This window comes from Lampetra planeri, chromosome 12 (assembly GCF_965212315.1).
Source record: "Lampetra planeri chromosome 12, kcLamPlan1.2.h2, whole genome shotgun sequence".
Lineage (NCBI taxonomy): Eukaryota > Metazoa > Chordata > Hyperoartia > Petromyzontiformes > Petromyzontidae > Lampetra > Lampetra planeri.
The window spans coordinates 1,780,080-1,807,954 of NC_136118.1; the positions used below are offsets into that span (position 1 = coordinate 1,780,080).

The 27,875-nt window shown below is 44.6% G+C and overlaps 2 protein-coding genes across 3 annotated transcripts in view; both read left to right on the forward strand.

Moving 5' to 3' along the window:
• The first annotated feature begins 1,808 nt into the window (after positions 1 to 1,808).
• Positions 1,809 to 16,045, forward strand: LOC144721496 (casein kinase I). 2 transcript variants are annotated; one of them, XM_078599146.1, is made up of 11 exons: positions 1,853 to 2,402; positions 3,110 to 3,216; positions 5,707 to 5,833; positions 6,088 to 6,186; positions 7,476 to 7,565; positions 9,007 to 9,146; positions 11,283 to 11,361; positions 12,170 to 12,244; positions 12,388 to 12,494; positions 12,837 to 12,982; positions 14,247 to 16,045. In XM_078599146.1, exons 1-11 carry the CDS (start codon positions 2,280 to 2,282, stop codon positions 14,255 to 14,257), a joined length of 1,104 nt encoding a protein of 367 aa, XP_078455272.1. In that variant the 5' UTR covers positions 1,853 to 2,279; the 3' UTR covers positions 14,258 to 16,045. The 2 variants fall into 2 exon arrangements, with proteins under 2 accessions (XP_078455273.1, XP_078455272.1); XM_078599147.1 differs by lacking the exon at positions 7,476 to 7,565 and having other exon boundaries at positions 1,809 to 2,402.
• A 5,222-nt stretch (positions 16,046 to 21,267) lies between these two features.
• The window catches only part of PCGF3 (polycomb group ring finger 3), a 38,882-nt gene continuing 32,274 nt past the window's right edge, over positions 21,268 to 27,875 (forward strand). Inside the window, exon 1 of the mRNA XM_078599148.1 lies at positions 21,268 to 21,379. The gene's annotated coding sequence lies outside the window, so the exon portion shown is untranslated. The remainder of the gene's footprint in view (positions 21,380 to 27,875) is intronic.

Sequence of the window (27,875 nt, forward strand, 5' to 3'; positions counted from 1 at the left end):
CAGTGCTTCTTGACATGGTCCTCTTGCTTCCCGTGAGAACATCAATAGGCCGATGCGCACATCTTCGTGAACGTAAAATGAAAGACAAGCCACGGTTGTGTGGCCATGCAACTCAAACTATGCACCATTTCGTAAAGCCATACGGGATACATTTCATGCACAACAAACCACAGCAGGCATGTTTATGGCCATGAAACTCCCCAAGTAGTTCAGTTCAGTTTTCATTTATTTGGTATCGCCCTGTGAGCCATTCGGCTCTTAAATCGGGTGCTACCGCAACAAACAAAAAACATGAACAAGAAAACATCTTAATGTGACTATGCGCAAACAGAAAAATCCAGGAAAAAACTGCAAAATCTTTCAGAAAAAGCACCGTACACCAACACTGTGCAAAAATTCCAGTGGGATGCAGGTCAAACAACAACAACCACAAAACAACTTCTATTAAAGCCATCAGTCTAACTCCGTACTACAACACAAACATGGCCAAACTAAAACACTTTTCGAAATCACCAAAATAAAGCCATAAAAGCAATGTAACAGTGATCATATGAACTGTGACCGAAATTTCACAATAAACGACATAAACAACATGTACCACCAAACCCTGTAGCCATAGCTGGCTGCATGAGTCACTCCACAACAGCAGAAGTAAGGACCGCATTGTCAACCACTATCATCCACGTTCCTTCAACCGAGGAACAGCAGACCACCAGCAACTCTCTGCTGAAGCCCTCTCGCCGTGGCTAGCAGAGCTCAACATTGGCATTTAGGTAAAGTGACGTAGGTAAAAATAAGAAATAATAATAGAAAGAAAATAATTATTATTTCTATTATTTATTATGAATAATTTTTTACCTACGTGACTTTACCGAAAAACCTAAGAGTACGAATCCTTGCAGTCACGGAAGCTTCACATCTAGAATTGGCATTTAGCTCCTGAACGTATTGCTGCCACACGGAATAGAGGCCCTTTGCCCTTGTGTATGATAACTTCTGTACGTTTGCACTGTACATGATTTAACTTTGTGCACGCTCACAACATTGCTGGTGACCAAAGGGAGGGAAATTGCGAGAGCACCTCTGGCGTGTGAGAAAACATTTATATTTAAATAACATCAGACAGGCCAGTTGTTCGATTGCGTAAACCCGCCAATACCGGTGTTGCAGAGCCAAGCCACAACATTTACAATGCGAGTACGTTTCGCCAGTAATACAACAATCGTACTCTTGGCTCTCCAACGCATCGGTGTGCTGTACTAGTAACGAATTGGCATGTTTTGTTTACGTGACAACCCTTACGAATTGGCTGTGTCGGGTGGTGGCGGGTTTAACGACACATTTAAGCGATCTAACCCAAAAAAAGCTGTATTATGGATATTGTGGTCGTGTTAAACGCCAATTGTTGGTGAGGCAAGCTGTGTGTGTGTGCCTAAACGTGCACATAACATGGCACAAGCGCCGCGACAACGCCACCGCTACTTCGTGGCGAATGGAAGGTTATTGTTGTTGCCGCCGTGTTGTGGCAACACGGGCAGCGAGTGGGCGGACGAGCCGGCATTATCTCACCGCGACCGGGGTGGGATGCCTCCTTGCCCTGCCTCCTCCTCCTCCGACTGGCCTCAACCCGCCATGTCATTACTCCCGCCGCGCGCCCCATTGGTCGCGGCGCGCGCACGTGACTGCGGCGCGGGCTCGCGATTGGTCGCGGGCGGGCGGTCATAGCAAGATGGCCGTGAGGAGGTGGGGAAAAGGGGGAGGAGCTCGCCTCCTCATCCCCACGGCTCGAGCGAGGGGGGGTGGAGAGCGGAAGTGACGTCGCAGACTCCCAGGGTGCTGCGCGCGCGCCCCCCCCCACGAGAAGAAAGGCGAGGAGAGAGGCGGCGCGCAATGGCGGCCGCGCGCTGACGCTCCCCTTCGCACAGGCGGCCGCCTGACCACCACCACCACCGACTCGGCCACGTCGACGCGCAGTGCGCTCGAACACCGCGACCCTCCGCGCCCCCACCCCCACCAACCCATTCGCTCACCGCGCAACGGCGACCCGTCTTTTATTTTTTTTAAACTTCCGTTGACAATTTACGGGGCGGCGTCGACGTCGTCGCTAGTTTTTTGTGTTTTTAAACAATAATCGCGCACCCCCCCCCCACAACCCCAACCACCACCAGCGCCGTCGTTCGCCCGCCCCGCTCGTCCCCCACCCTCTGCCGTGTGACGCTGTCGTCGTTGTCACCGTCGTCGTTTTTTGTTGCGGAGGCTGCAAAGTTTGCGCTGTGAAAATGGCGAGCGCCGGCGCCTCCAAGTCCGAGTTCATCGTGGGCGGCAAGTACAGACTCGTGCGGAAGATCGGCAGCGGGTCGTTCGGAGACATTTACCTCGCCATCAACATCACCAACGGCGAGGTAACACGACGGCTTTTCTCTGGCGGGCGGGCGGGCGGGAGACTGCAGTTGTCAGGGTTATTTTTTATTTGCCGTCGGGGATCTTATCGGCGTTACATTGTTCACGAGGGCGGTGTATTGGTAATGGGGCCCGATTGCCAGCGATGTTGGTTGTCGATGAGGTATTTTGAGAAGTGTTGTATGAATGCTGTCGCAATGGGCGGAGGAGCTGTTGTTTCGCGTTGTTCCCAAGTGTTGAATATGGTGGTTGTAAATGGTGGCGATGGTAGCAACGATGAGAGGTAATGGATTTTCGTGGTAGGTGCTGTGACGATAGCCATCAAAAGCGCCTCGCCCCGTCAAATCCGCACACAAAGAAACCCACCCCCGACTTCCATCGCGATGCCTAAATCCTTTGCCCTTTCGGAGAAAACTCCACGTATGAGAATCATTACCTGATATTAAGTGTTATCGAGTAGTATTGGCACCGAATGTTTTAAGTAACGTTGCAAATACGAGCCCCACTGGGTTGGGTCGTCATTCTCGTCAGTAGAAGCCTCCTCGCTCGACCACTCTCTCAATCGACAGCGAAGGCGGCAAGCAAGCTGCGTGATGCGTTCCCGGTTTGTTTCATGGTGGCTTTTGTCCTCCCGTCGGTTTTTTTTGGCTCGTGTACACGCACAGTTATGTTTAATCGCTCGTGTGCTTTCTTACGTTCGTTTCCACAGGAGGTGGCCGTGAAACTGGAGTCGCAGAAGGCGAGACACCCGCAGCTTCTTTACGAGAGCAAACTCTACAAAATACTGCAGGGCGGCGTGGGCATCCCACACATTCGGTACGAGACAATGGCCAACCCAAGCCTCATGGGAGGGGGGGGGGTCCCACTTTTTTTTATTTAATGTTTTCGTCTGCACTGACAAAGGTAAAAATACTCGTGTCTGCTGCCTGCAGTGTGGTCGTGAATGACATTTCAGTGCTGTCAAATACGGCAGCAGTCATTATTTGGTTGGCCACATTTTTTAAGTTGAGCAGTTGAGCAAACACTCAACGTTTTCATAAATACGTGTACTACAAGTCGGAGCTAAGGTGCGAATGGGTAATAACCTTGGGTTTGAGAATAAAATAGGGAAAAGGTCCGACTGGGTTTTTGACCATCAATGTAATAGGTTGGCTGCGGATCAGCTGTTGTGAAAATTGCAATGTTCGTACCATTTGCAGCCAGGGGTATAACCATGACCAGAACAACAACAATGATGTGGCAACCCACTTGAAGAACAAAACCAGCGCACCCAACAAAAATACGATTGTCCTCGATGCGCAATGAGATCCCGTTGAGGTGGCCATTATCTCTTTCAAGACATGTCTAACTAGCTACACAGGGACGACAATGTACATATGTAATGAAGGGCACAATACTCAGTTGAGCGTAACCAGAGGAAAGGGTAACCAGACCGTCGGTCACATTAAAGCTGTAACGCTGGCCTTGCCCATCCACCACCATTGCCCCACTTCCTGTCTCACCTGCAGTGTAACATGAAGAAGCCGTATCGCCACAACCAGGGGGTGGTGGGGGATGTTAACGTGAGCTCCCATGAGTTGCGGTGTGTTTACAGAAGCTATAGGTGTTGATGGATTTTTTTTTATAAATCTTAGAAGGCGAAAGCACTGGTTCAACTTGTTGCCATCGCACACAATCATCGGCTTGAGGGTCCACGGTGGCTTTTCTTATAATTGCATAAGAAAGCTGTCGCCACATTACTTTGGTGGTTCACTAAAATTGATTCGAGTATATTCTGACTGCATGAGATCAACCTATTTTGTGCATTAAGTTGTTAAATACAGCACATTTATGAACACAGATGGCTAGCCTGATTCGGTAAAGCTCTTTACGTTACATTGCATTGTCATATTTGCCTGTGCCCCCTTTAAATGTGCAATGCATTATTGCACGTATTATAGTACAGTTTGTGCTTGAGCATTGTGATCGTTCCTTGTGGGGCTGGTTGAAAAAGGAAAAGCTATGCATTTAATGTGAGTAGCTCTGCAGTTAATGGAATACTTAAAATTGGCTTACAGCTGCCAAGTACATTTTCCTTTCTGCCTTTGAATATGCCCTAGATGTCCTATTGAAGTTCTTCCTAATGGTGTCTAGTTAATAATTATGCTGTGGTTTATTGGCTTCTTGTATTGCACTTTGAATCCATGAATTGGAATTGATTCCAGGCATGATTGTTAAAGGCAAAATGTGAACGGAGTACTGTAATGCGAAATGCATATACTGTACCAGATTTACTACGTACAGTATATAATAGCCTTTATACTATGTTGAAGCATTTCAGACAATTTCCTCATAGTTTGTCGGCAAACAATACATTTCAAAAGCATTTACCAGAATGCGGAACTGAGACTCGCCCATTTTGTTTATGTAGCGATTTCATTTGTATGGAATGACCGTCATGCTCCATGGATTATATTAACATTGGATGTTTTTTAAATTAAAATTTTGCCAGTAATTTGAACTTAGAATTAAATGCAATTATGTTTTGTCGTTGGGGGTTTCTGTTTAGTGTTACCTCCGAAGGGGAAGGCTCGAATATTTACCGACCTTGCTTTGGAACGTGACTCGTGGTGGCACGCACAAAGCCCAAATGGCTGTTGGTTGAGCTTGGCCTAGATCTGGCTTCCTCACGGTGATTCGATGCAGCGCCATGCTTGCGATTGCTGCTCGGCATTGCACAAAAAAATAGGCGAGAGGGGAGTCACGGACGTGAGTCAGCAATGCTGACTATACCAGCCAAGGGGATTGGAGGAAGGGGGTTGAGATTTCCATATATGGCTTCCTTGTTCGGGTCGCTTGTGGGTGTAGCTGCCTCGTCTCAGCTGTTGTGCAGAGCTCTCCATATTGTGTGGCAAGGGGGAGGGGCCCGGCGTCGGAGACCACAAGTGGCTGATTTCTTTACATGTTTATTTAAAGTAACTTGAGAGCAGCTGCGTTGCTTCGTCTGTTAATTTCCAAGTGATTTTTTTTTAAATAACAACCAGATTCAACTTTTGCACATGGACAAAATGTGATATAGTATGGCACTGTACAATTACAAAGGTCCAATAAACCCTTTAACCACCCAATGATGGATAATTGTGTTGGCCAAATACCTAATGGTGGATAATTGTTGTGTTGGTATATTATAGGCTTTCCATGTAGTTGTTTTAATTGCATGCACAAAATGCACACGCTTTGCCATTCCCATGCTAGGCCATTTGTTTTTTTTAGACCTTTTGGTAAGTACTGAACCATCTGGCCCACTCTTGTGTGAATGTGTGGCAGGTGGTACGGTCAGGAAAAGGACTACAATGTCCTCGTGATGGACCTCCTGGGGCCCAGTCTTGAGGATCTCTTCAACTTTTGCTCACGTCGCTTCACCATGAAAACTGTCCTCATGCTTGCCGACCAGGTACTTATAATCGTTTAGTGCCTGTCTCACTGGTGTAAGTCTATAATTACTGCACACAATTTTTGTGTAATTTGGTGGCTTGCCGTACTTTAAGTTAGCCTCTTGACATTACGTCATAAGTTAATGTTTAAACCTACTAAATGTATAATTGTGATTTTTTTTTAATCTTTACATTTTAAATAATCGTTACAACGTTACTGCAATGCATCACTTAAAGGCAACATAATCGTTTGTGGTGTTTACTCTCGCTACAGATGATCAGCAGGATTGAGTATGTCCACAACAAAAACTTCATTCACAGGGACATTAAACCCGACAATTTTCTCATGGGGATTGGACGCCACTGTAACAAGGTAACCGGATGAGCTCATCTCCGTGGCCCGCTCTCGCCTAACACGTGGCCAGTTTGTGATGCTAAAAGATTTGTTGGCTAAATAATAACTTGTGTTTGCGTACCAACAGGCAATTGATATATATATTTATGTTTTAAAGATAGTTTTAGGTATCTAATTCAGATGTCCTGCATATATAGTGGCATGAGCATGTACTTATGAACAACAATGTTTTTCCAATATTTTAGGTAAAAAAAATCTTGGTAGAGATCAGCTTTAATATGCGTATATGCATGTTACACTTAGGATGCAGTTTTGCATGAAAGCAAGCTTAGTGCTTGCCATGATGACTGGGTTGTAGGTGGTTGTAAGAAAGGTTTGAGTGCCAGTGCTTGGTGTACGCTGTGACCACAGTTTCCTTTAGTGATTTTATTCCGTGGTCCCATCACGTCTGTGTCTCGTGTGCCATTTTAGAGAAGTGCATTCAATTTTATGAGATGCTATTTATCAAACGACATTTTTGCAGGACATTTCCTTTGAGGTATCTTAGAGTTATTTACAAGATAAGCCTTGTCAGGCGAAAGTGACGGATTGTTTTTTTTTCAAGAAATACAGTCATGTTATGTTTTAACGTGTCAAATCTACCCCCCCGCGTTGAGCGAAATATCTGCATTTGAAGAATAATTGCTTTACATTTTCCTCTTCCCTGCCAAAGTCTTCCCGAGGCTGATGCCAAAAATAGGCCACATCTTCCATGGTTGAAGTGCTTTGTAACTTGAGTACTGTAACCTTTCTTACAACCTTTCAACCTGTGTCCATTTTGACAATATCATACCAGCAGCAGTGATGGCAGTGATGTTTCTATACATGTGTTTTTATTTTATTTTTATTACTTTTGTTAGTTTTTTTCATTTTAATATTTTGTTTGTTAAACAAACTTGATCAGCTCATTAAATGTGTCATTTTGCTGTCATAACTGGTGCTGGGATATCAAATTGAAATTGATGCATTCTTGGCAAATGATTTAAAATATACAATTTTTTTATACTGAATATTTTTCATATGTTGTGTTAAATCTAAGTAACTTCAACCAAGGTAAGATGGCTTATAACGTTGTATCAGCCCATGATGAGACTGAAAGTGCCATTTAATGTTATTATACCTGTAATGCCAATGTGTTTCCTCACACCTGCATGCCCTTGCCGGTGTGTGACGAGCGACATTTTTGTAACAAAGGCCCCCCGCGCCGCCCTAGAGGTGCGCGCGTGCTCGGCTATGTTGACAAATTGCCACGATCTTTGATTGCCCAGTGCACGGAAACAACGGCTGGGAAGAGGAAAAGGAGCACCCAGTGTGTTAGCCAGTGTCTCGACCAGACGTCATTCTCGGGACTGCAACAGGTCTGCCCCGTTTCGCTTTTTTAAAAATCGTAATCACGGAAATGAAAAAATGTTGTTGGTGATAACCGAGGTTTATTCCAGAAGCCGGATTGCGAATTGGGTTGTTAAATGCTGCACCCGAGGTTTGCGAGTTTTAGGGATGTTGAATTTATACTTTTAGCACGGGGCATGTAATATTAAGCCAGAAAAATGTCAATGTGAGGTTGGAATTCAATTGGATGTGCGATTTACATGAAATTAGACACGACTTTGCACAATTGTGAAGTCTATAAAATGTAAAATGTTTCATACATCACTCGAACAGGCATTTGAATTAAATTAAAACATTTATTTTCAGAAAAGAAAATTGGATTCATTTTCACGTGAAAACCCCACCTGCAGACTGCAGTGTTAATGTGTTGACATTTTCATGGTTGAGAGGGAATGGCAGTTGTTTGTTGTGGCGAGGGCGTGCGTTTTAAGTAATGTGAATGATTTTGTGGTGTTGGCTGTCCTTGATGGTTTCAAAGGTTCGTATATGCGTCTTTAAGGGTTCTGGTTTTAATGTTGGTATCACCAGGTTATGCATTTTATGTACAACTGTGTTTGCATCGGATACACATTGTAGTTTTTAAGTAACATATTAAGCATTTTCTTAAACATTGAAATTATTTTACAATAATACAGATCACGGAACTTTTTACAAGTATTTTTAGAGTGTGCCTTTGCATAAATGTATTATAAACTCAAATGTATTTTGCTGTTCAAAGACAGTTGAAAGATCGGTCTAAGGCCAATGCACTGCAGTAGTCAGTCATTTTGTATGTGCAGCAGAATTTCACTTAATATTTTGAGTCATAGTGAAGTAAGCTTTGGTGCACAGGACCAGAAGCATTGAAAGTACCTTTCTGGCAAATAAAATCTTTAACTCAATGGTGGTGTGTGCAGACCATTCCCCCTCATTTAGTTGTGAGGTTTGGATGTTAATCTTAGTTTTCTTTTAAAAATATCTTTCAAATTGGTGAGTGGAGAGTCCGTGTTTATGCAGGTACAAAATTGCCAAAGCATCTGCATTAACAAAAAAAACACTTTTAATTATGGTTTGGAGCTTTTGTCTGCTTTCTGATTTTTTTAATGTAAATAGTAAGTTAGTGTGGACGAGCAGCGTTTATACGTAAGACTCGATTTGTTTTCAGGAATGAAGTTGGTGGCCTTCATGCACCCATATTGAATGCGTGGGTATATTAGCATGTAAAGTATTAACGTAATTTTAGCAGCAACGTTTTTAGATTGGGTTTTTATTTTAAGTAAACCTGCCCCCACGTGTGGCATCGTTTCCCTGCCTGCATTATGGACGGTTGAAACTCCTGATTTACAGCAAAATAAACTGAGAAAAGATGTTTGGTGTGGGAACAATGGTGCACATTATGATCTTGATCGAGTGTTGCCATTCCCTCTTCAGCTGTTTTTGATTGACTTTGGGTTGGCAAAGAAGTACCGCGACAACAGAACCCGTCAGCACATCCCATACCGGGAGGACAAGAACCTGACGGGCACAGCACGTTACGCCAGTATCAATGCCCATCTGGGAATTGAGCAAAGGTAGGGCCACTCGAGGCTGGGCTGTCTTTTTAATGGAGCCCCGTATGCTTGTTATGATCCCATTTCATCATCATGATCATCAGCCATGAGAACCACTGCTGGATGAAGAGCTCCCCAAACAATAGCCATCTCTCACTGCCATATCTAGCAATAACATCTTAACACCTGCACAAGACCGGATTTCATTTCTCCATCTCCAGTGCGGATATCCTTTTGGGTGCTTTTCCACCCTCCGTTGACTGCCTCTCTAACTTTGTCGAACACTGGCCATTATCGCTAGAAGCAAATGTGTTCTGCCCAAAACCCACTTCTTCAGTCAATAATTTAGAAAAGTATGTCCATACGCAAGCAATGAAAATATTTTTTCCACTAAATACAAAACCCCTAAAGCAATCGCCGTGAAATTTAGCAAGTAGGTTTAATACATATGCCTATAGTTTAATATTTTGGACAAGACTGGCTATCAAATATTTAGATGAAATTATTTTTCATTCATAAACTGATTGTAACGCTGCGCACTGTCGATTATCATCCCTGCATTAGAATGCATCCGTGTGGATTTAAGTGTCTGTTAGTGCTCTTGGGTGTATGCGCACACCTAACAAACGGCTGTTTGCACATTTGTGTCTTTCCTGGCCCACGATTCTTTGTACAGCTGAGTTGGCTTACAAAATGGAGGCTCTCTTATTGGACTGAATTGGCATCTTAATTTTAATTATCAGTTGGATAAGTTGTTGACAAGTGATTTTACTGCAGTTTGAATGCAACCTAAAGCTCTCAAATGCTGCCACGCTGTATTACAGTTTGTCCCATTTATAATGTTCCTAAAATAGAATATTGATATGCATTACTTAAATTCACGGAATGGTCGGGTTATGTCATATGCATGCTATACCAGCTGCAGAAGGGTATTTTGAGTATTGCGGATGCTTAAGAGCTGCTGCTTGTTGCCTGTGTTCTTAACACAAAGCTGCTTCTGTTTCCTGTCACACTGCTATCACAGCCAACATGTTTGCCAGTCTGCTTGCATAGTGGATAATGCCTGGAGCGCATGGTTTAATATTTATTTAGCCTTTGTGCACCTAATATTCATGTCTTTAAAATTACCAAAAAATAATCAGCTTTCATGCCTTAATGTCAGTGATGACGTCACCATCTAGCTTTTACCCTCGGTATCATCGTACACAATAATTACAGCATTACAATCTTCACAATTATCACTTATTCCCTTTGTCATTGTATAGTACTAGGCATGTAACAATTTTCTCATCTTGTGATTCAATTGTTTTCATTTAAGGTCGCTTTTCTGTTATATCAAATGTTTTGCATATACAATCAGTCGTGGCTGCAAGGTTATATGTGAAAAAGATCAAGGTGTTTGTCACGAGTTCTTCAATTCACTGCTGCACGTATTGTGAGCGTGATGATCGATGCTAATCGATTAGCTACATTTGTACATGCCTCATGTAGGTTGCTGAGTGCCAAGTTGGAGTTCATTGCCCACTGGTGCCTTGCAAGATGCTCGTTGTGCCTTTATAAAGACATTTAAGTGAGCCCCCCCCGTGCAGTGTCAGGCCCCCCAGGGTTTGTGTGGGGTAAGTAGTGGGCATATCCTAATTATAGTATCACAATTACTTACTCAATTGGGATATACAAGATATCCATGCCATCCTGTGTGTGCAGGGTGTTGTATGTGAAAACTTGACATTTCTGAATATTTTTTTATTGCTTGGTTAAAATCTTGCCACAGTGGTGAGATGTTAACTACTTCGCCTGATATACAGGAGGGACATGGGTTGGATCCAGACCCATGACGCCTGTATATTTGGAGTTTGCATGTTCTCCCCGTGGTCGTGTGGAATTCCTCCGTTATTTCCCTCCACATTTTCGAAACGTGCATTTAGAGTATTTGGCGGATATACATTTCCACATGATAAGCCACTTGGTGGATGAGCTATCATTTATGGCCAGGTTGCTTCTGAAAAAGAGCAATACAGCTCAGCAGGCCTTGCCTAGTAAAATAAAATTTTAAAAAATGTAGTTCTCACGCTTCCTATGTTTACATACCATTTATTTAAATTGATATTGTTTTTCCCCTTCGTAAAATATTTGCTGTTGCCTTTCTTCCCCCACCAGTCGCCGTGATGACATGGAGTCCCTGGGATACGTTTTAATGTACTTCAACAGGACAAGCCTCCCTTGGCAGGGCCTCAAGGTGAATCTCTTCCCAAGTTCCCCCAAAATATGCTTGTTTCACACGAACTCTGTAATGATCAAGTCCACTGGCCCAGAGTGCAGGTGTTTCAATTGTCATTGTTACTGCCTTAGGTGAAACAATTTTGGTGTTTTTCAATAGGTGTGAAAGCTTAGGATATCAAATAGCAATTTGCTTCTATTTGCTGCATACATCAATTTGTACTGATAGGGTTTTGCCTTATCTGGTGGTAGCCATAATTTCAGCACTGATTCATGGATAAATAACAAAAGTTTGCTTGTGTCCAACGCATAAGGGCTGGATTAAGTTAGGTGCACACACTGGGATTCATCTTTTTGTTCAGATTGACCATAACATTGGATTAATGATTCAACTGTGCTTGCTGTACTCAACAGTGTATAAGTAAATGTATAACAACACATAAGTAGGTTTCAATGTTATTAATTCGTGTTATTTTCATTCATTATATTCAGTAAGAATGTAATTGTAGGATAAGTATATAATGGTCATGCATTAAATGCCTAAACCTGCCTTCCAAAATTTGTGCTACCCTGTTGGCTTAAGTGTTTAACTGCTGCCATCTGATTGACGTTGATCAATTATAATTGGCCTTTACATTCCCAGTTGTGTATTTCATTTGGAATTAACTTTTCAGATAATTTTACCAGACGAAATTCAACCGGTGGCAGATCAAATGTACAAGAAAAAAATAAACTTATGGAATGCAGACGCCACTTACTAATTCATTGCCTGAATTCTGGTTTTACTTGACTTTGAAGAACTTTTTTACACCTCCCTTTGCTTTCAGGCTGCCACCAAGAAACAAAAGTACGAGAAAATTAGTGAGAAGAAGATGTCTACGCCCGTAGAGGTCCTGTGCAAGGTCAGTGGCATACAGATGTGGATTCGTTTTATTATAGCAAAATGATAAAATAAATACAACTTACATTTGTCATGCGCCAATAACTGTGATCCTTTGGCGATCAGTATTGTGGACCGTGCTAATTGGTTCGTTGTGGTGTGCAGGGTTTTCCAGCAGAATTTGCCATGTACCTCAACTACTGCCGTGGTCTGCGGTTTGAGGAGGCTCCAGACTACATGTATCTGAGGCAGCTTTTTCGCATCCTCTTCAGGTGTGCAATACTGTCACACAAGTGGCTGTTGTCGCCCCTCCCCTGCGCTTTTTCTTTGCTTCTCACAAGTCTCTCTTTTTAGTGGCACTCTGACACACCTTTTGTGAATGTGCAGTGAATGATATTTATCCCTGAGGGATTATAGCGTGAGTCACTTGCCTAATAATTCATGGCAGCTGCTTTAGCTCGCGGGTGCGTACTTGCATTTTACCTGGCCTCCGACACTTCGAGGAGTTGATGATCACCAATGATTCATCGAGCTGGCATCCACGTCATTGCTCTACTAAAACCACCACCCTGTGTGTGCGCGCGTGCGTGCTTGTGTGTCGTAAACGAACGCAGGACTCTGAACCACCAGTACGACTACACGTTTGACTGGACAATGCTCAAACAGAAGGCTGCGGCTGCTGCTGCTGCAGCCTCAAACCCACCTGTCCCTCCAGCAGCGACCCCCTCCGGCAAGCCAGCTGAAAAATCAAAAAGCAAAGGTTAGCCATGTGACCAACAGCGCGCCTTGAGGAAAGGGGGTCGGGAGATCTTCTTAGCTGTGTGATATATTCTTTATTTTGTATATTTATAAGTTTGTTTTTCTTTGCAGTTTAACGATTGATAGTTGTCCAATGTTATAGCACTGTCGGCGCATTTTGTTGGGTTTGATGTTTCCTTGGTTTCTAATTGTTTTCATTAAACTTTGCTTCTCGGACCTCTTTCAGTCTGTTTTACCATTGTGCGCTCCCTATTTTTACTAAACTCTTGTTACCTTCCTGCAGTTATAACTTGCTTAGTTGCATGGATTCACAAATGTAAGTCATCCATGGTGACTAAGCAAGGTGAACTTAAACAGTTGTGTCCACAGTACACTGCACCTGCCTATTAACACAATTGGGTATACAATGATAATAGTGGTGCCCTATCCCTCAATTCTTTTGTTGCAGGCTAAAGGGCCTCTCCGTTTCTCCTTGATTGCACAGATGTGGACAGATCTTGCTTGAAATCGCTGCTGAGTCTGTTTCACTCACGTGGGACATGAGGCCTCAGGCACTTCACCTAGAACTACTGCTCGCTGAGACCATCGGCTGAGCTCTGTCCACGGTCCCTGTCTTGGTCCTACTCTTTCTGTCAGTCTCTTGCTTTCCCTACGTGGATATCTGCTTTACTCAGCTTGTGCCATGCTCTTCCATCCATAGCATGATGCGGATGTCTGTGCCAGTAATGGCCGCGCTTTGCTTGGTATTTATGTAATCCATGAATGTTAATTACACCAAGTTGAACAAAGTACCAAGGGTACCAAAGAGGTCTGTGTATAGAAAACACTTTATTTTAAGTGACTTGACGTGATGACAACTGCATAGTTTAATCCTGCTCAATTTTGAGCTTGATACTGTTTTTGTTGCCTTTGAACAATGCTGCTGGCAACTGATGGACCTGGCACTTAAAATAATCTGTTTACTGTTCTTTTACATTTGTGTAAGTTCAGTAAATGTATTCATCAAGAATGAAAAAGCAAATACACCTCATAGGGATACCATTTTTAAGAGTCCAGCATCCCTTTGAGTGATGAAGTATGAATAAGTGTAATATGCTTAGTTTGCCATTTTAATGCATTGCCCTGCATCTATTTAAATACCAGTGCTTGCTCTTTTCCTGCAGGAGAAAAACCAAATAAGTGCGGTGTCGAAGCATGCTGCACGCTTTCCCCCTTTGGCCATTTTCAGTCATTGGGGTGGCTAACGCTCTCTTCTCTGTTCACAGCAGGCTACTGAGCTGCTGAGCAAGAACGCAAACTGAGCGCACAAAACGTTAAACCTGCATGTGTCAGTGGCGGCATGGCACGGCCCTCCAAACCTCTGCCTCCCCTTTTGAGTTGCTCTCTCCTGCGGGCCCCCCCCCCCACTGGCCCAGCTCCACACAACCTGCTCAGACTTGTCCTGTCCAGTGCTGGAGATCCTGCTGCCTGGCGCAATGCCTCAGTGCCTCGGCGGTGCAGGTGTCCCGGCTGTGAAGGATGCTTGGAATGTAGATAAGAGCACCCTCTTTCCGTGTGTTAAAAAATAATGAAATAAACTTAATTCTAAAGTTGCTAATTGCATTACACGAGCTTGTTATTTGAGTTGTATAATGTAATTTTTTTTATTCAGACACGTTTTCACTTCATTTGGAGCAGTTGAAACTGCGTTTGGTTTTTCTACGCCTGTTCCCGAAAGCTTCATTCTTGATGTGCATGGCCTCTCGTCACCATCATACCATATCGTCACATTTTTTTAAATTAAATCACTGGGTATGGCTGACGTTATACGGTCTGGCTTTGTGATCGGTCTAAGGTCAGGGGTGTTAAGTACATGGCAACATCCCATTTGTTCAGGGAGTGGCGTGCAACTATCATTGCATCTGTTAAGGGTGCTGCCAAACTCCCATTGTAATGTCTTGTCGTTTCTTTACGTGAACATGGTTACATTTATTTAATTAAATTATCCCTTCCATTGGTCGAATAGTTTGTGAATGACATCCGTGCTGCTTAATGTAACCGACATCCTGGATTGGCAAAGCACTTCTCTCCGACAGGGATATTAACATGGCATTCTGCACCAATGTGGCGAAACACAAAATACCATTATCTGTTTTTATAAGTTAAATACTGGAATTACGTTTTAGTCAGTTTCTGTTTTTTGCACCGAAACGGCCAGTTACCACAAACATGCGATTGGTATCGTGCATTAATTTGAATTCGCCAGCGTAGCTATTACGATTTTTTAAACAAGTGTTTTAATGGGCTCTTCAAACAGTTGGACATAATAGATTTAAATGCTGTTTTCATGCCTATAAAGTACAGAAATAAATTGTGTATTGTGTCATTTTGAAATTGCAAGCTTTGTGTTGCGATGCTTCAAAAGCATATCACACTGCATAAACTCGAATGTACACAATTGAAGGCGTGGTATATATACCCTAACCACTTGTACATTGTAAATGGCTCTTGACTGGTGCTTACAGCCTACACTTGCGTTCTGAAGTATATTGATCTTTCTCCTCATTGATGTATACTTTACTGGCTACATGTATACTAATGTAAAACCTAGTAACGAGCATTTAAAGAAAAAGACATTTACTTTTTGTAAAGAGTTATAATATTCCGATGTTGACTAATTATTGTACAAATAAATGTGTGCTTAAACATTAGAAGTTAAACGTTTTGTTTACACACCATTGCAAGTTTTGAAAATAGATTTGCACATGGGTTTCACTCGTTTAAATCGACAGTGAGTTTAGTTTTTATTACTTATTGGTTTGGACGATTACTTACCAGTTATATTTTACTGTGCATCATTCAAGGGGTAGGGGATGGTCGTGTTGCTGTGTGTGTGGAACTGCTGATGGCTTTGGAAGGGGCTTTGAAAGGGCGATGAAGTCAATGCCATGTTCGGGAGAGCGTGCCATGCGATGCTAAAGGCCCCGACATGTGTTTTGTATGTACTGTTATAAAACGACGTTTGAATGCGAAAACCAACGTATGCATAGCCATTAAACTTTCAATAAACACTTCTCCAGCTGAAGCTCTTCACGTGGCGTATTTGCTTCCTGACAAAAGCACGTCGCCTCTCTTTAAAGCGATTTTAATCTCAAGTGCTCGTTGCCCGCACGGTTAGAAGTTCGTCGGTTTCGGTGACGTTTAATCGACTGCTGACGTTCCCGACACATTACACGTTTCACAACAAATATAACATCAAAACCTCTTGCCTACGCCTGTGATGTCTGATTTCGGTCGAGCTTAGACTCTGCACTTGACTTTGACCCACGGGCCGTCGCTTCGTGTTTACCAACATTCCAAAAACACCTGCTAATCTGGATGGATATCTTGTCAAGCTGTAGCAGGTTGGCCAGGCGTCGAGAACATAAAGGTTTCCAACCAGCCCACGCTCTGAATATGTATACAGTACTGTATTTTTCCGTAACCTTGGACGCGGGCGGCTTTTACAAACCCGCACCTCCGATTCGTACGGTTGGCAACCGTACGGTGCTAAAGAAGTTCATACTCTACAATCCACTCCGGTAACGTAAACAAAAGGACGTGCATATATATAGATGGCTGGTTTGTGCGTTAGACACCGCAGTACGTTTATATAAGAACCCATTGAGAACAGCAGTCTCATTCAAGGATAGCCTGGGATTAATAATGGATATTAGTAAGGAATGCGTGACCAATTCAATTAATGAGTTTGGAATGTGGGAAGAAGTCGAGTACCTGGAAAAAAACCCAACCATGCATACGAGGGGGAAACACTCAAACCTCCGCACAGACAGATTCAATAATCCATTCCTGTACTGCCCCCTCGCAGCCTGATCTCTACACATTATTTGGCAGTCACCATAGCCAAGCACTTGAGATCTGCATTTGCATAAAACCAAATATCACGCAGCAAAGTCAGAAGTGGACACGTGCTTTATTCATGCACGTGCACACAGCCCTTGTGTTAACCGGCTTCTGGACGAGGGCCTCATCATGCCGTGCGGGTAGTGGGGGGCTTTTTGGCCGTATTTACCACGTTGGTCACTGATGGTTGTTGAAGGGGGGGGGGAGCATAGATGTGGAAGCGTGCGTACCGTACAATTTTGCTGCGCTGCCCTCTGCTGCTCATAACGTAGATCTGCAGCCTGTAACAACCTGCCGTGCGTGGTGGTCGCCTATCCAAGCTCGGTCCACCCATAGTTGTACCCTGCTTACCTTGCGACATCAGACGAGATCCGACGTATGTATGCATCTTCATCTGCGCTTCTGGGTCAGTGGTGGAATTCCACATTCCCATGGCGGGGGTAAGTCTAACTTTCGACAACCACAGAATAAATGTTTGAATTTAGTTTTCATTTTAATTTATTTTTACCTACGTGACTTTACCGAAAAAACCAAAGAGTATGGATCCTTGCAGTCACGAAAACTTCAAATCTAGAAAGAATAAATGTTACTTAAGGCTGTGAATATAATCAACTGAACATGAATAATTTTATTACGATTGTCATGGTCATATAACAAAATAATGATGGTACCTGGTGGTGATTAATTCGGTGATAGCGCTGCTAATGATTTTGATGATGGTGATGTTGGCGATGGTGTTCAAAGTGAAGATGACATGATGGTGATAATGTTGATTATAATTCACAGTTATATGCTAATATATATCGCCTTTGTTCATATTATGTTAATGAGGGCAATGGTGTTGATTTATATGTTTATTTTAACGATCGTGATATAATATTTTAATGATCGTGTTGATTCTGATGATGATGATAATTGCTGCTGGCGGTGATAACAAAGGCGACCGCGATGATGATTGCGATGATGTGGGCGGTGATGAATATGATCATGGTTGCTGATTATACTCTTTCTGATTAATGATGACCGCCACTGCTGCCGATCATCAGCTATCAATGATCAACTACCGTACGTCAACAAGCGTTCAACTTTCGATTTAAAGCTTTCGTGACTGCAAGGATTCATATTCTTGGTTCTTTCGGTAAAGTCACAGTTATGTTCTTCACCTGAGGACGGCTGCTTGCGTTGTGGCCGAAACGTGGTGATAATTTTTATTATGTTTTATTATTATTATTTTATTATTTCCCTTCTACGTGACTTTACCGAAAGAACCAACAACAAGCGTTCAACTCTCGCTGTATTGACTAGTACCAACAACAAGAAGAACGCATTTACAACAAGACCTTTCGATGCCAGTAATTTAATTGTGCATTGCAGTCCGGTTTTCAAAGTTTGTGGAAGAGGTGGCGCGGTGGGTTATCCCACTGCACTGTTAACCCGAACCAACCCGGGTCCCTGCTGAGATCAGTGGCCAGTGGCATCTCACCCGGTCCCACGACGACCTTCCCCTTGCCCCCCCCCCCACTTCACACTAACCAGCGTTGTGTGAAGTATGGTCAAAGAACCCAGTGATCGGTATGGCATGAAGAGACAAGGGGCCTTCATCCAGCAAATGGACTGACAAAGGGCTGAAATGTATCATGTACGTCTTCAGCATTGGTTCAAATACGAGAGTAGTGACTTAATTACTAATTTTCAAAAGGCATGAGTGCACTGTATATGTAAACTCCGAAGGCCAGCCCGCGGAACATGAGACTCGGTTTTGGCCGCGTTCCGAATCTCACGACAAGTTTCGTGCACAATGCTTCTCATACATGGAACGATATTTCATCCACACTACACGTGCACAGCAGACCTTCTTGGCAATCCACTGCTGGATGAGGGCCTCGACCACGCTGCTGTGGTCGTGAGCGGGTTATTGTGTCCTACATCATCACCACTCTGGTTTTGTGCGGGATGATGAAGACGATTTTGCTGCAATGCCCTCTGCTCGCCATTTCATTAGCCCCTGTAGTATGCTGCATGATTGTTACACATTTAAGCACTACCCAGCCTCAAGGCTGCTTAGCTGTCGAGATGGAGAAAAGTCGGGGTGATTGTTTAGAGGCATCTGAACTACACTTAAATGTAATTACGGTTTTAAACAAGCTACACGATTCCTTATTTGGATATTGTGGATGTTATTACAACTTCCTTTATTTACTCTGGAAAGCCTCACAAAGTCTCGGGGACTCGTTTGCAGGAGGGTCCTGCTACGTGGGGGACGAGACCAATCCCATGAATGTTTGGCTTTGTGTGGAAGGTAACCGGAAAACCATCAGCAACACCCACCATACGAGAGGGCGATATACTCTTTGCTGTACTGCCATCTGCTGGCCACACCTTGCAACCCCATGCCTACAACATCTGGCAAGCTCTTTGGTGCTGCTCTTTCCCACCATAGTGTTGACCGGGGTAGATTCGAGGTGACAGGGCCCATTCCTGGTGATTTGGTCCCAGGCTTGTGTGTCTTTGCATTTTGTTTTGCCTTTGAACGCGTACACTTTTGAATTTTTTTTTTGAATAATTTGAACGATATCTCATTTGCATTTTAATGACTGCACTTTATATATTCTCATGTTGTCTGCCAGTGTCACATTGTATTTGCTCGGTTTGTGTTTGTCTGCATTTATTTGGCTCTAATTGTTTTTGGTAGAGGCCTCACTTAAATAGAATTGTAACTGCTCTTGCTGCTGTTGATGATGATGCTTCGATTGCTAGTGCTGAGTATGATGATTGATAATGGATGATGATGATGAGTTGCTGCTGATAATCGTGTTATTGTACGATGGCGGTGATACAAATGAAGATGACGCCGTTGCAGCTTCTGCTGATGATGTTTATGCTTGCTGCTGAAGACAACGCTGCTGCTCCTGATGCCCCGCTGATGATGATGAAGTTGCTGATACTGCTACTGTAGCTGTTGTTGCTGATGATGACAGTGATGTTGACGAGTTAGCGATGGTAATCCGAATGCTCATGTTGATGGTGGTGTTGAATATGATCAGCGGTGATGCTATTGAATACGCTTCTGCTAATTTTTATGCCGCTTCTGATGTTTTTGCTGATAATGATATAAATTATGTACACATGAAGAAGTTTAACAAGATGATGGGAGTATGATGTAAACGGGGAGAGGGAATGATTAGTTTTTAGACGAAGAGAACGGAGGATGAAAGATGAAGAGGTGTAGGATGATGAGAGGGTCTTGATTTGAAGCTTTCGTGACTGCAGGAATCCAAACTCTTTGGTTCTTTCGGTAAAGTCACGTAGGTAGAAAAAAATAACAGATCACGACGTTTTGATCGCAACAACAAGCGACCGTCTTCAGGTGATATAACCAAAGAGTATGATGAGAGAAGAATGAAGTGGATTATGATGAAGAGGATAATTAATAGAATGGGGATGACTGAAAATTAGGAGAATGAAGAGTTGAAGAGTACAAGGGGCAGTCGACTGAATAGGTTGATGGTGGTGATGGTTTAAAGACGGGGAGGACGACCATGATGGTGGTGAGAGATGGAAAGGATGGTGGAGAGGATGGTGAGATATGATATAGGGAGGGGTACGGTGGTGGTGGTGAGAGATGGGGAGGAAGATGGTGGTGGTGAGAGACGGGGAGGAAGATGGTGGTGGTAGTGAGGGATGAAGATGGTGATTGTGGTAGTGATGGTGAGGGAGAATTGTGGTGGTGAGGGACACGGAGGATGGTGGTGGTCGTGATGGTGAGGGACGGGGAGGAGGAAGAAGAAGGATGTGGTGGTGGTCGTGATGGTGAGAGAGGAGACGGGGAGGATGATGGTGGTGGTAGTGACGGTGAGGGATGAGGAGGATGATGGTGGTGATCGTGAGGGACGTGGAGGAAGAAGACGAAGGATGTGGTGGTGGTGAGAGACGAGACGAGGAGGATGGTGATGGTGAGGGACGTGGATGAAGAAGGAGGATGGTGATGGTGAGAGAGGAGATGTGGAGGATGGTGGTGGTGAGGGACTGGGAAGAAGAAGGAGGATGTGGTGGTGGTGAGAGAGGAGACGGGGAGGAAGGAGGATGGTGGTGATGGTGGTGATGGTGGTGGCGAAGCACGTGGAGGAGGAGGAAGAAGAAGGATGTGGTGATGGTGAGACGAGGAGGAGGATGGTGGTGATGGTGGTGATGGTGTTGAGGGACATGGAGGAGGAGGAAGAAGAAGAGTGGTAGTGATGGTGAGAGACGTGGAGCAGGAGGATGGTGGTGATGGTGTTGAGGGACATGGAGGAGGAGGAAGAAGAAGAGTGGTAGTGATGGTGAGAGACGTGGAGCAGGAGGAGGGTGGTGGTGGTGGTGAGGGACGGGGCGGGCCCTGCTGCTGCTGCCGCCGCCGCCGCCGCACACGCGGCTCCGCGTGCGCGATGACGCAATCGCGCCGTGTCCGTCGGCTGTTTCCATTGTTCGCGCTGAGAGGAAGGGGCACGCACACAGAGTGGACATTTCGATAGAGCAGGTACGAGGGGATTTCTTCTCTCATCATCCATTAATTGACGAGGCAACCCCCCTCCTCCTCCTCGTCATCCCCTCCTCACAAACAACAACAAACATCGCTCACGGGCCCCCCCCCCACACACGGCCGCCCGCCCGCCGCCGCCGCCGCTTCTCACCACTCGGGACGGCCGCCCTCTTTCTCGGCCCTCCTTTTGTCGTCGCCGACACATTTTGGGACGAAGGCTGCTTCTTTAGAGACGGCTGGTGGTGTTGGTGGTGGTGAGGAGGAGGAGGTGAGAGAGAGAGGGGGGACGGCTGACGAGGTGGCGAGCTGACCGGGTACGGCTCTTTCGAGGGGATGGTTGGCGGTGTTTTGGGGGGCTGCACGAGGTGGTTTCGGTAGTTGAGGCGGGGGAAGGGGGGCCCCCCCTACGTCTACATCTTCTTCTGCTGTTGCTGTGCTCATGGTCACACTGCCTCCTCCTCCTCCGGCTCCTGCTGCTGATGTTGTTGCTGCTGATGGTGTTGCTGTTGCTGCTGTTGTTGCTTTACCATCCTCCGCTCAGAATCATCACGATTACAACCATCACTGATGCTACCACCTCCACCACCACCATCATCATCGCGACCACTACCAACACTGACACGAGCAACAGTAGCCCTCATCCTCCTCTCCTTAAACCACCGCTCCTTGCTCAGCTTTAAAGCTTGTCAAACATTAACCATTATAACAACCACCACCACCGACACTACTAACCACCACCACAACCAACACCAGCGACGAACCACCACCTCGCCTCGTCACCTCTTCTTCTAACCACACACCACCACAACAACCACAACAACAACCACCACTAAACCTTACCCCGTCTCCTTCCAATCTATTCCGTCCACACAGTCGCCTATGCTTCATGCTTTGCCGATGGTATTTAATGTTCACTCGGACTGGTCACCCGTAAGTTGGCTTCAAAGCCACACGCGTTGGCTGTGTGGCGATATCCTGGTGGTTGTGGTGCTGTTGTGGTGTTGTTGTGGTGTTGGTGGTGGTGATGTGGTGTTTATTATGGTCGATAGTGGCGTGTTGGTCGTGATTCACACTTATGAAGTGCCTACTGGTTGTTAAGCGCCTTCTTACTCCTTACTGTTGTGTGTATCCTCCTCCTCGTCTTCTTCCCCACTCCTGAAATGTATGAACACCCTTGGCTCATTTCCTTGTTACCGAGATGTGTGCACATGCCTCATAGCCACACACTCGTTGTTAAGCTTCTCGAGATGCAGTCACATCTAGTCTCTGAACACAGTTGCGTTTTTGTGTGGTGTGTGTGGTGTTCATGGTTAATGGGCACGCTAGTGATGATGGTTATGAGATTTGTGATCGAGAAGATTGTGTGGTAGTTAGAGGAAGTGTTGGGTATGATCGTGGTGGCTACTAGTGATGGTGATGGGGGTCGTTTGTTCGAGCATGTACTACTGGTGGTGGTTTTGATAGTGGTCTCATTGATGGCAGAGGTAACCTTTGTGGCAGTGGTGTTGATAGTGATATTACTGTATGTGGTGGTGATATTGAAAAATTTGCAATTGATGGTTGTTGATTGTGGTGATATCAATGGTGACGGTGGTAACAGCGTGGTAGTTGTGCCGATAATTGTGGTGGTGTTGACTGTGGTAACATTGGTGGTGGTGGTGATGATGTGTCGTCACGTTCCACGGTGTGTGAGTTGTCAGTAGTTATCTGGACACTTTGTGACCTCCTGACCCGAGTCACTGGGTAAGCTGTGTCACACGGGTGACAATTCCATTAAGCGTGTGGGACAATATTGTAGCGCGTTAGGCTTCGCATCCACCTTTTTAGTCGTTATTTAATCATAACTCGGCTTGGCAACGGTTAATCTTTCAATCCGCTCCCTTATCTAACCTCACAATGTCACACTTGGCCTTGACCGGTGCCTCTCAGGCTCATGAGAGAGGAGGTTAGGGTTGGTGGTGGCTTGGATATCCTCCACCACAACCATATAAATCACCTTAGTTGAAGACAAATCGTGGCCAAAACGGCGGGCTCATTATAAAGTACCAGTACATCACAAATGTGATGAAGGTTCCTTGCAAATTGCTAAAGGTTCCCATTAATTGGTAAGGTTTTTTGTCGGCGGTTACTGTTAAAGTTTTCATAAGTTAGGTAAAGTTCGCTAATTGACTGCGGTGGTGAGAGCTTGTGACTGATAAGTGAGGAAAGGGGGCAGGGGAGCTGCTATTACCAGTCCTTGACTGTGAAGCATGCCTGGGATAGGCTTTGAACAGTTTAGATGTTCATCATGTGGGTATAATTTTGATTTAGGTTATTATAATGCTTCCTGTTCCAAACCGATACCTTTAATCGACGAATTGTATTAAGTTCTGTGATTGGTATTGCGTGTTCATCACGTTTGGGAGTTGTGGTGTGGTGGTGTTCAGTTTGTAAGTGTAGAGGGAAACAAAAAGAGTCCAATAATTTTTATCAGGACTCGTAAAGCGAAATAAATGGCAGAGTTCATTTTGTAACTCGTGTTCTGAGTGGTAACCTCACAAACGAGCCAACATATTGCATTGATTATGACTGTGTGAAAGCAGCAGAATTTATCCAACTGTTGGAGAGCACAATTCACCATCTCTTTACCATGTCAGGGACACTTGGCGATTCGTCATCTGTTTTCGCAAATGATAACTGGGTAACCGTGGTTGGTAATATCTTCTCGGTAAATGTTTAAGATTTGGGCTAATGATATAGGCACACTACAGCCTGCTGTGGTAAATGATGTAGAAAGGTCTTTGCTGTCCACTTAATGACTCTGTTTGATAATTTCCCGTTAATGTGGCCAGGTGTTGGTGAGAAAAAAACTGTAGAACCTTTGGATATGTACTCATTGGCAAGATCACGATGTTCCTGTGAACGGCATAAAAAAGGGGTATTTTCAAATACAATCCAAATGTGGTATGCAGCAAAGTGTCCCAATGTAATCTATCATGAACAAATATCTATTCCAGAGGTGCAGTAATTTACTTGGACGTGTGATGTGGAGTGCATATTGCGTTATGCCGCTGCGTATGTTTTCGCGGTTGTACTGTACGGCTGTTCCTGATGTGTTTTCAGTTTTCACCGCGTGTTCTGCATAATGTCTGACATTTCACTACCAGTCAGTACCTGGAGAAGCTCCCAGCCCATGGAGCGAAACGTCAGACATCGGGGCCGAACAACACGCTGTACAAACCAAAAAGTATCGGAGAGCATGGCCACCTTCAGCAGATGCATATCCACTGCATCATGGGTAATCTGTACTCGGAAGCCAAGAAGGCAGCAGTTAACTTTGTTGTGTCCGAGATGGCAACTAAAGTTGGCTGCTTTATTCGCAGCCTCAGCTGCGAGTTAATCAGCTAGAGCTTAGCCGGTCGATGGTTACCATGTGGGCTTTGCAGATTCCTCTGAGTGGTGTTGTTTGATTCAGAGCATGGCTTGCAGAGTCGGGGTGGTGAGACACATTTCCAGTTTTCTCGGAATGGGGAGGGAGGACAAACTGCACGTGTTTGACGAAGCGTTTTCGTCTGACCGCTTCAGTACACACTCGAAACATTCCCAAAAATCAGGGCAGTGATCATCATAGCACAAGCATCAGTTGAAGCAGAGGCTCTATGTAACTATCATCACCCTCAGCCACGATCAATCCACTGCTGGATGGAGGCCTCCCCAAGCCGTTGGCATTGCTTATGGTGCTGTTACATACTAATCGACCTCGTGCCTGCATACGAGCTGATTTCATTGCTCTGTCTGCATGGTGGATGTCTTTCCTGGGAGTGTTCTGCTCCTCTGCTGCCAGTCTGACATTAGTCTTGAGCAATGGCCTTCTGCCTTATATTTGTCCTACCAAAGCTCACCTTCTCTTATTTGTGAAAACGAAGTTGCTGATTTGCATATGTTCTCGAAATCATTGTTCCTATTTCTGTCTCAATGTATTTCCAAGCATGTATCTCTCAATGCATCACTGTCTATCATTGTTCATATTTTTGATCCATGTATATATGCTGGTATAACGTCTGTAACAGTTTGCACGTCTTGAACTTCTGAGATGGGTACACTGTGAAGGCGGCTGCTTCCAGCTTAGAGAAGCTAACAGGTATAAGAGAATTTGCCATTCCTGACCACCTTCAAGCCATCACCCATTACACTTCTCTCCCGAACCGAAGGAGAGGTTCCCGAGAATTTGTTTCACACTGCCAGCTCTCCAGTCTGTATTCGTGTTGTACTGCACATCATTTGACTTTACCCCCCCAACGTTTCGCTGCACTCGCCGGGAGCAACAATCAGGAACTGAATTTGATTGAGAAGAAGCACCCAGCCTGCGATTCTATTCGATTTCTTGAAGAGGAGGAAGCTCCCAGCATGTGCAGCGAAACTTCGGACATCGTGCCGAACAGCACAACGTGGTTATAGACACGAAAACACATGGAGAGCTGAACTGCGCAACCACATGAAAGCACACGGTACGCTATCGACTGTTTGCAAAATGCCCTTCGGAAGGCTGTGTTGCAGTGGGATCCGACGGCAACGTTGCTCCAAATAGGAACATTTTATCAGCAGTCTGCAGTTCGTACTCGCGGAAAAGACAATTGCCCTCTGCAGTAGGAGACAGGGGTGTGACTACGTGCAGCAATAGGGAGGGAGATGTGTGCGGTGCATTGTTATTATTTGCACCTTAAATCGTATATCCGCAGCACCCTTGCTTGTCCTGCACGTTGCTTTGGTCTTTCTGATTTTGTATGCGTGTGTCTATTGGAGAAAATAGAAGCCCTCATATTAAACAGCAACAATATCAATCTAATGCACCATTTGCAACGGAATAGGCGTGTAATGATGCACCGCCACCAATCCCACGATTCAACGAATTTTCACAGTGTCGGGAGTCCCGATCTGACTCAAGGTTTGATTCGGATTTGTTCGGTTTGTACCATCTCGTTCGTATTGTTTCTTCACCGATCTGTTTCTGGGTTGTACTGCATGTTCGACGTGATGTCCGATGTCTCACTCCACCATGCTGGGACCTTCCCCAGGAATTAAATTCCCGGTACTTGGAGCGAAACGTCAGACATCACGCTGAACGACAAAACGCAAGCGCATCGGAGAGCTGCACGACACAACCGCAAAACCCTACGCAGGAGAATTTCCTTTTATCTCATTTGTATGGCTTTTTTCACTCCATTAGCTTAAATGTAGCATTTGCATATCATTTGCACGCAATTAGCATAACCTGTAAATAACTGATTCTTACACGCATGATTCCATACATGTTGTGAGTGTAAAAAAAAAATCTATAATCCATGAATCGATGCGTCGTTACATACCTGATAACTACGGGCCCTGGAATTATATACCACACTACCTCTACAGATGCTGTAAGCTAATTCTTGCTCTATTATTTTACGTGTGTGTTTGTGTGAAGTACCATTTTTGATGGTAGAATTTCTCATTTGAGGCAGCCGCAGTAAAAATCTGCTGTTACCATTCTCAATGCGTCCATGGACAGCTGTGTGCCTGCCTTTATCGGGACACATCACTGCCTCTTGTTGAGTACAAATTTAATTTCATGCCCGTTTTGGAAAATTAATTTTCTCTCGCTCATAATATTAATACAAGCCGCGGTGTGTTCACGAACCGCTGTACTTTCTGCTGATTTGATGTTTTGGACGACGTTGCCGCATTCACCGCACATGCAATTCACCGCACATGCGTCTCACCGCGGACTGTGGTATAAGCGAATGTGTGAAGATTGTCGGATATGTGAGCCATATATAGTCGAATGACAGTTACACCACTCGCAAATGGTACACTGGGTGCTGGTGGTTTATTGGTCTGGGCGGATATGCGACGGACGAATATGCAGTGTGCCACTGTACTATATTGGGAGTATTGACTGATGAATTTGGTATTTCACTCGGGACACTTTGTGGGGCTTTTAGCATGGTCACACAGACACACTTGTGTTGCACAGACAGCGAGATATATAAACATTTCCTCTGTCGTTACTTTATCACAATGCTTCTCTCTTTAAAAGCATTCTTCCCGTGCAGCCCACGACTTATTGCGAGAGCTTGCTTTCTTTAACATTTAAAAAATGTACACCACTTCTGTAAATTTGCCCGTAGGTGCACTCTGAAAGATTGTTTCTTTATAAATGGCGACTATTAAAACGAGGGTCACCGCCACACAATTAGCCACGCGTCGTCCAGTGAGCACACGCGTTTATACAATCTCCACAACCTAGCAGACCACTGAGGTTTGTAATCATAGCTTTTAGTCCTATTCTACTCTAATATCAACCTCTGTCATTTTTAATCAGCTGGTAGAGAGGATACCTTTCCTTTCTGTCATACTCCAGTGCCAGTCTCACTTTAGATGAGACAAAGAAATGTAAAGGTACATCCCTGCAAGTGCTTGCTTATGCCACTTCAGGCAGAAGGGCCTCTATTAGAGCCAACTCTGGAGGATATTT